General features: G+C 48.7%; 1 protein-coding gene across 1 annotated transcript; it reads left to right on the top strand.

The window, feature by feature from the left end:
* The first annotated feature begins 7714 nt into the window (after nucleotides 1-7714).
* Nucleotides 7715-8662, top strand: CNR7 (Cell number regulator 7). Its single transcript, NM_001157246.1, is given in 2 exon segments — nucleotides 7715-7965; nucleotides 8095-8662. Coding segments are annotated over 2 exon segments (543 nt in total). The 5' UTR covers nucleotides 7715-7805; the 3' UTR covers nucleotides 8478-8662.
* The last annotated feature ends 658 nt before the right edge of the window (nucleotides 8663-9320 follow it).

The raw sequence follows: 9320 nt of genomic DNA, 5'->3' as shown, positions 1-9320 counted from the left end.
CAAGAGTGGTCCAAAATGTTAGAAATGAAGAAACAATCCATGCGTATCTTATAAATATTTATATTGGCTCAATTCCAAGCAACCTTTGCACTTACATTATGCAAGCTAGTTCAATTATGCACTTCTATATTTGTTTTGGTTTGTGTTGGCATCAATCACCAAAAAGGGGGAGATTGAAAGGGAATTAGGCTTACACCTATTTCCTAATTGATTTTGGTGGTTGAATTGTCCAACACAAATAATTGGACTAACTAGTTTGCTCTAGTGTATAAGTTATACAGGTGCTAAAGGTTCACACTTAGCCAATAAAAAGACCAAGAAATGGGTTCAACAAAGAGAGCAAGGGATAACCGAAGGCAGCCCTGGTCTGGCGCACCGGACTGTCCGGTGTGCCACCGGACAGTGTCCGGTGCACCAGGGGACTTCACGCTGAACTCCTCACCTTCGGGAAAATCCGGAGGCGCTCCGCTATAATTCACCGGACTGTCCGGTGTATACCGGACAGTGTCCGGTGCTCCAAGGAAGAGCGTCTCAGGAACTCGCCAGCTTCGGGAATTCACTCCGCTATAATTCACCGGACATGTCCGGTGTGCACCGGACTGTCCGGTGAGCCAGCGGAGCAACGACTACTTCGCGCAAACGGTCACCTGCAACAGCATTTATTGCGCGCCAGAGCGCGCAGAAGTCAGGCACGCGCGATGTGGCGCACCGGACACTCTACAGTACATGTCCGGTGTGCCACCGGACATCCAGGCGGGCCCAGAAGTCAGAACTCCAACGGTCGGAACCCAACGGCCTGGTGACGTGGCTGGCGCACCGGACACTGTCCGGTGTGCACCGGACTGTCCGGTGCACCATGCGACAGACAGCCCCACCAAACGGCTATAAATACCCCCAACCACCCCACATTCAAGTCATCCAAGTTTTCAACCTTCCAACCACTTACAAGAGCTAGGCATTCAATACAAGACACACCAAAGTGATCAAATCCTCTCCCAATTCCACAAAAGCTTTAGTGACTAGTGAGAGTGATTTGTTGTGTTCTCTTGAGCTCTTGCGCTTGGATCGCTTTCTTCTTTCTCATTCTTTCTTGTGATCAATACTCACTTGCAACCAAGGCAAGAGACACCAATTGTGTGGTGGTCCTTGCGGGGAAGTTTTGTTCCCGGTTGATTTGAGAAGAGAAAGCTCACTCGGTCCGAGGGACCGTTTGAGAGAGGGAAGGGGTTGAAAAAGACCCGACCTTTGTGGCCTCCTCAACGGGGAGTAGGTTTGCGAGAACCGAACCTCGGTAAAACAAATCCGTGTGTCACATTCTTTGTTCGCTTGCGATTTGTTTTGCATCCACTCTCGTGGACTCGATTATATTTCTAACGCTAACCCGGCTTGTAGTTGTGATTAACTTTGTGATTTTTAGTTTCGCCCTATTCACCCCCCTCTAGGCGACTTTCAGTTTGTGTTGGCATCAATCACCAAAAAGGGGGAGATTGAAAGGGAAATAGGGTTAACCTTTTCCTACAATTAATTTTGGTGGTTGAATGTCCAACTCAAACATATGGACTAACTAGTTTGCTCTAGAACTCATGTATTACAGGTGCATAAGGTTCAACACAAACCAATAAAAGATTCAAGTTAGGGACTAAAATTAAAAGGAGCAGAGACTTGAGTGTGTTGTGGACTGGCGCACCGGACTGTCCGGTTTGCCACCGGACAGTGTCCGGTGCACCATGTCCGCACGAAGACGAACCAGCCACTCTCGGGAAAACTGAGGCGCACTCCTCTTTAATTCACTGGACTGTCCAGTGTGCCACTGGACTATCCAGTGAGTCAGCGGGCAACAGCTATCTGCATGCAACGGTCGACTCTGCAAAGGTGAACAATGCAGCTACAGTGCAACGTAGAAGTCAGAGCAAGAAGTCAGAGGGGCACCGGACTGTCCGATGTCGCAAGAAGACAAAGCTCCAACAGTCGACTTCGCTCTGAACCCTAACGGTTGGGTGACGTGGCAGCGCACCAGACAGTGAACAGGACCTGTCCGGTGGCGCACCGGACTGTCCAGTGCGCCCATCGACAGCAGCCTCCCCAATGGCTTCTTTGGTGGTTGAAGGCTATAAATACCCCCAACCACCACAACTCCAAGCATCCAAGATTTCTGAGTATCACATTCAATACAAGAGCTCTAGCATTCACTCCTAGACACAATTCAAAAGATCAAGGTCTCTCCAAGTCCCAATTCAACTCAAGCACTTAGTGACTTGTGAGAGAGAGATTTTGTGTTCTTTTGAGCTCTTGCTTCTTGGATTGCCTTTCTTCTTTTCTTTCTCTTATTCTCAAGTGCTTTGTAAGCGAGGCAAGAGACACCAAGTGTGTGGTGGTCCTTGTGGGGTCTTAGTGACCCGTGAGATTAAGGAAGAAGGCTCACTTGGTCTAAGTGATCGTTCGAGAGAGGGAAAGGGTTGAAATAGACCCGGTCTTTGTGACCTCCTCAACGGGGACTAGGTTCTTTGGAACCGAACCTCGGTAAAACAAATCACCGTGTCCATTCGCCTTATTTCTTGGTTGATTTGTTTTCCCTCTCTTTTGGACTTGAATTTAATTATTTCGCTAACCCCGACTTGTAGTGTGTGCTTAAGTTTATAAATTTTAGGTTTCATCTATCCACCCACCTCTAGGCAACTTTCATTTGGCTCTCTTGACCTTCCTTCCCCTTTTTCTTTTACCTTTTACAAAACTAGAGTTGGCCTCCGTGAGGGCGCGGACGAGGTGGTTGCCTTCGTTTGGGCCCAGGGCATCAATCGAGAAGAGTGCCTTCTCGATGTTGCCAACTGGGTGCACCAGGTCGTCCATCGTGGCACTCGTCACGGTGCTGCTGGGGCTCTAGCCTTCGTGCAGTTCCGGTCGGGCTATGAGCTCGGTACCGGTGACCTGTGACGCCCTAGAGAACTTTGAGTTGGCATGGTCGTTGAGGCTGTGGCTGACATCCTCCCACTAGAGGATGTAATCAACGGATCTCCCTAGCTAGGGTGCAGTCGCAGGCTGCTTTGGTCATGAGATTGTCTAGGCATGTTTGTCCCTGAACTTTTGCAATGTTGTCACATCTCTTTAGACTGATTTGGAAGCGACCCCCCTCTTTATCCCTGTCTTCGACGTCTTCCTAGAGTTTGGCACGGAAAACGGGCATGGACGTACACATTTAAGGACTTCGCTTGCTGGTTCCAGATCATGCACTAGGTGGCATTGGAAGCAATTCGCGAGCTCCAACCGATAGTCTCATGAACCTCTGACCCACCCTGATGCTAGGCCAGTCGTCCTTAGTTTTTGCACCCTGTGTGTCTTCGAGAGGATCGAGAGTATTGTATACAGGTTTGCGGTGTCCGGTCGTGTTGCTGCCTGGGCGTGTTTCCACCCGTGGCCTGCCATATCGTTTTCTGTAGTACAGAGCCTACTCTGGGTTCTTCGTTTGCAATATTGGATTTGTCTAGGGAGATGCGTCATTCCTTCCCACACATTTCATTCACCAAAAGGGGAAGGGTGTGTTGTACCATGCTTCCCTCAATGGTCAAGATCATGGCACTCGACGAACTTCAAATGGGTGATTCGAGTGAGGCCCCATCTCCCTTCATAGGATCCAAGCGCGGGGTCCATTGGGGACCATCCTCATACTCCAGGTTCTGACTCATATAGTTGCTAGCCCCGTTTGACTGGGTTCGATGGCTCGTTGCCTCTCTTCGCGATAAACCATGAGTCAGACGTTCCCTCAAACTCGAACACGATTTAGAAGTTCCCTTGGCACTCATGCGCTAGGGTACTAGCCACTTTGGTGCCCACTTCATAATCACCCTTGCTCCAGGGTTTTTGGAGTGGGCGCAAACCCTTTATGGGCTGACCTTCAAACTCCAAACTTTATGGGATTGGTTGGGCCGCCTCGTAGTCATGGGTAGGCAAGGGTCCACCGTTTCTTTTGTGGTAGGTGGGAGACAATATCGAATATTGAAAAGATGGGTCAAGTCATCTTACCCTGTCATGGTTTAGGAGTAGTTGGACCTCGACACCGCTTCCTACATCGTGTGGCCATCACCCGACCCACTGGTCGGGCTCGTGGGTCACATGGCTCCGGGGCATACGTTACGTTTGTCCCAGCTCTACACATCGAAAATGGAAATATGTCAGTTGCTATCTTCTACTGCTTACTAGTGCGGGCTCTTGGTCGGGCGGCTGTAGCCTGGTGGGTCGGCCATCCTTGGCTTGACGTTATCTGGCTTCTTCCCCTAATTTTTTTTCTTAGGGTTTCATTTGCCCCCTCGTCGACGTCGTCCTGGGCAGCCATGAGGTTCTGGAGTCGCTCTTTGGCCAACCAAAACTGCCTGGATGCCCTCGTTACTTGTGGGCTCCTCTACGAGGGACACTATTTGCTCCCTAGCTTTGAAGATGTTCGGATCCACCTGCAGGCTTCGTGGTTTCATTCGTGCACTTCCATGAGCGCGGCCTCGCGATGCCTCTCCACCCCTTCTTGGTGGGGCTACTTCACCATTACAAGGTTCAGTTGCATCATCTAAACCCAAACAGGGTTCAGCACATGGCCGCTTTTGTTGCCCTATGTGAAGGATACCTCGGGATGTCCCCCTGTTTTCTGCCTTTGGTGCTACATTTTCTCGATCGAGTTGCTCTGCAAGCGGTCAACGCCTGACGCCCCGGAGAGGGTGACCCAAATCGGGTGTGTGGCCATCCATCTGCGAGGGGTACATTCAGTTGTGAATATGTTCATCCAACAAGGGTTGGCATGGCTTGTGGTTCTATTTGCGTAACCATAGGACTCTGTTTGCTGCTGGTCATGTCCTTCCTGCCTTCCTTCTCTAGGTGCCCCTGGAGGCCCTCAAAGCTTGGTATGGGGCATCCCGAAGGATCAGGATAAAAGGACAGTCGGGGTCATTGCTACAGTGTCAGTTCTCCATGATCGTGGGTCACGCTGGCGGGTGTGATCGAGAATTACCTCTGCCGGGGGTGGCTCCTCTCATGGCCCGGCGGCTACCGCTATTCAGGATGACTGTCGAAGCACTTGACTAAAGCCATCTATAACCCCCTAGCGACGCGGAGAAGCCATCTATAACCCCCTCCTTGGTCTATAAAAGGAGGGACCAACCTCGATAGAGACACGAGGACACAAGGATAAAGAGAACCACAGACACGCCGCATAGAGATGTGGGATCCTCCCCTCTCCCCCCTTCTTGTAACCCCTACTACAAGCAACCAGGTGCTGGTAGCGCAAGCAATCGAAGACTAGAGTAGGGACATTCTGCTCGAACATGTATAATCCTTGCGTCCACTAAGCACACCATCCGAGCCTAAAACGCGTATACACAAATTTACTCGTCACTGCTAGTTTGAAACATTGATAGGGGTGAATAGATGAAACCTAAAATTTATCACTTAAGAACAAAACTTGTTCCCGATATTAAGGTCAGGGCAAGGTATAAGTCAATCGGAGTGAGGGTAAGTTCAACTTGCAATATGTTGCTCTTATGTATGTGAGAAATTAAGTGTCAGAGCAACAATATATGATTGAGATGAAGATCAATGTCAGATAACATAGGGAGGAAAGGAGGAAACAAAACAACACAAGAACACGACGGTTTGTTTACCGGAGTTCGGTTTCACAATAAAACCTACGTCTCTGTTGAGGGGCCCCTAAGGACTGGGTCTCTTTCAACCCTTTCCTCACTCAAGTGATCACAAAGATCAAACTTGAGTCCCTTCGCTTTTCTCAATCGAGTGATCAGAGTCTCCGCAAGGCGCTTCACAACTTGAAGGCTCTTGCTAGCTTTACAATGAATGGTAGCCTTGCTCCAGATCACAAGATCATAATGCAACTCTAGCTTCAGCTCATTCAAGTGCTCCATCTCAATTCACTTAAGGAATGGCTATCTCTAGGCCCTATTTACTGTTTTGCTCACTAGAGGCACTTTGATCACTTGGGAATATTGCACTTATGTATTGGAGTCATTGCACAACTCTTGGATCTTGAATGCGCAAGAACCACATTAGCATGCCTATGGACCTGAGTATCCAAGAAAGGACTTCAACAATAGATCCACATCTAGTTCATTAATAGAACAAAGCAAGAAGAAATCTATGATTATTGTTGTACCTAAGACATCGACGAATCAAAGCCCTGCATCATAGCTCTCTACCTAACCATGGTGCAGATCCAGTCATGGAGCTACCTCCATGGATACCGAAATGCCAAACAATGCCAGCACAAGCCTACATCCTATGTTTCGCCGCCATGCCCATTGTTGGCGACACCGACACACGTCGATGAGGACCAGCCTCTGGAACGGGAGCGCGACAAACAAGATGTGGGAAATGGGAAAATTTCCCCATTGCCACGTAATATATTGGTCACCGAGACAAGTACCCATTTTAGGTTCATCATTGGAGACACTAAAGTAAGTAGGTCACCCACTTCATTCATCGACGACCCAAACCATCAAATGGGTATCCATATTTTGGCCAATCCGTTGGGGGACAACCTTATGTGGGTCACAAATATGTCGTTTTCTTAAGGAGAATCTTAGAATAGTCAAAACTCAAAACACGAGCAACTTGTATCTTGATTATTTGCCATCTTCCACTTTCTCCGCCTCTAAAGGAATTATTCCTTAGAGTTGTCTTAAGCTATTTAAAAAAACAGAATTTATAAAAAAAAAAAATGTTTGTATCCCCAAATGAACAAACTACAACAATGCATTTTTTTTATGAACCTAAGTCTAATTTAGTGTCATAAATTCTGACGTTGTTTTCTTATGAACTTGGTGCCGTAAATTTGGACTTAAAGACAACTCTAAGAGCTGATTTGGTGGACAGGAAATTGGAGGGGATCTATGTGGGAGGAATCCCCGCTCTATTCAAATTTGAATAAGGAGGGGATTACTCCCCATGGATCCCCTCCAATTCTATGTCCACCAAACCAGCCCTAAAGGGTTAATTTAATGGGAATTACTTAGGAGCTGTGGGAGTAGCTTGCATTGTTGCAAAAAAGGACTATAATATTGTGTGCGTGTCTTTGGTTATGAATAAAACAAAATAGATAATTTGCCATGTCTCTTCCTATCTCGTTTGCATTATTTTGGGGAAAAAAAGGACCGTAATAATGCGTGTGTCTTTGGCTGTATGCATGAATACAAAATAGACAAAATAATCTCTCCAGAGTGGAACGCTAAGAAATAATGGAAGAGACAGGAGGGACAACTAACGACTGTTAGGTTAGGTAGTATTTGAATCTGAAGTATAGTGGGATGGAGCATATCTCGGATTGGATAGAGTGACTTTAAAAAGGAAAATTCAGTTCCAATCATCCAGCTCTCTAAAATCTCTCGGATGAAACCGCTGGCATGGAGCTACTTCATCCCGATCACCAAACCCTACGTTACTCAAGTGACAAGTGGTGGGAGGCCAAACGCTAGCTGGGCCCCACCCTAGTGCATCCGCCAAGAGCACATGCATGCCCGTGCCGTGCGCGGTGAGCCCCGCCGCCGAGTTGGCTGCAGAGCTGCGGAGTCTTGGCGAAGACCCCGCGCTGGGCGTCGCCGCTGCTGAGTCGGTCAACGAGGCGTAACCAGCGAGCCAGCGACGCGCCTTTGGGTTGGGATTGGACCCGGTCGTCCCATCCCAGCCCCGCCTATGTAAAGAGCACCCGCCGCTGCCCAGCTCTCTCATTCCTGTCGGCAAGGTGAACGCGAGAGCCGACCGTCTCAGTGTGCGCGCGAAGAAGAGAAGGAGGAGGAGGAGGAGGAAGAAGAAGAAGAATGTATCCGGCCAAGCCCACCGTCGCGACCGCCAGCGAGCCGGTAACCGGGATGGCGGCGCCGCCGGTGACCGGCATCCCCATCAGCAGCCCCGGCCCCGCCGTCGCGGCCAGCCAGTGGTCCTCGGGCCTCTGCGCCTGCTTCGACGACTGCGGCCTCTGTAAGCACCACCCTAGCTAGCTAGCGAGTCGTTCGTAGCTTGTATTATTTCCTTCGTACATGCAGATCAGCATATGCATGCTAAATTGCTAACCGTTGCTGTTGCTCCGCCCTGCTGCAACGTTATTAGGCTGCATGACGTGCTGGTGCCCGTGCGTGACGTTCGGGCGGATCGCGGAGGTCGTGGACCGCGGCGCGACGTCGTGCGCGGCCGCGGGGGCCATCTACACGCTGCTGGCCTGCTTCACGGGGTTCCAGTGCCACTGGATCTACTCCTGCACGTACCGCTCCAAGATGCGCGCGCAGCTGGGGCTCCCCGACGTCGGCTGCTGCGACTGCTGCGTCCACTTCTGCTGCGAGCCGTGCGCGCTCTGCCAGCAGTACAGGGAGCTCAGGGCACGCGGCTTGGACCCCGCGCTCGGCTGGGACGTCAACGCCCAGAAGGCGGCCAATAATAACGCCGGCGCCGGCATGACGATGTACCCGCCGACGGCGCAGGGGATGGGCCGCTAATTACGCTACCAGCTCCATCGGTAAACTCATATGTTGTTGTGTTGTGTCAGCCAGATCATCGCGTACGTACGGGTATACTTGTGATATGTAATGTCAGGGACCGGCATGCCCATGTGTTTCAAGATATTTCACGTTCAAGTCCTTTCTGTCTGCTCACTATCCGAATGAAAACCATTTTCCTTGAATCTGAATTTTTTTTTCTAGTGCTTTTCTCTTTTCCTTTTTCTTTTTTCTTAGAACTAATAAGTAGCAATTAATGGGAGATGTTTAGTTTATAAAGGCTAATTTTTAGTCCTTCCATTTATTATATTTTAGTCCTTAAATTGCTGAATACGAGAATTAAAACTCTATTTTAGTTTCTAGATTGACAATTTAGAGGTTAAAATGAAGAGATTAAAAATTAGTCTCTAGAAACCAAACATCTCATAATAAACTAAACATATGTTTGTTTTAATAGCAAACATGTCGTAGTATATATGCATGTTGTATGCCGATGTAACCCTCATACACACGACTCGTTGTACGGTCAACTAATGGGGTGTTTGGTTTGAGGAATGAACTAGTCTATCATCTTCTCACTCCTCACTATTTTTGTTTGGTTTGTGGAATAGAATGAGTTGATCCATCACCACCTCATTCCTTATAGTTAGTTAGTTAGTACTAATATGAGGAATTGAGTCATTCCACCAAATTTGAGGAATGAACTCATGATGCACCACCTCAATTTGGATGGTTTGATTCCTTAAACCAAACACTCTATAACTAGACGACTTATTACTGTGGCTCGAAGATGTATGCAACGGCCATACTACCACACATCCTTGTCCTAGAACGTCTTAAAAG

The sequence above is a fragment of the Zea mays genome, chromosome 1 (assembly GCF_902167145.1).
Source record: "Zea mays cultivar B73 chromosome 1, Zm-B73-REFERENCE-NAM-5.0, whole genome shotgun sequence".
NCBI classification, from domain to species: Eukaryota; Viridiplantae; Streptophyta; class Magnoliopsida; order Poales; family Poaceae; genus Zea; species Zea mays.
Note: the sequence above shows the minus strand (reverse complement) of the source record. Positions and strands in the feature narration are given on the sequence as shown.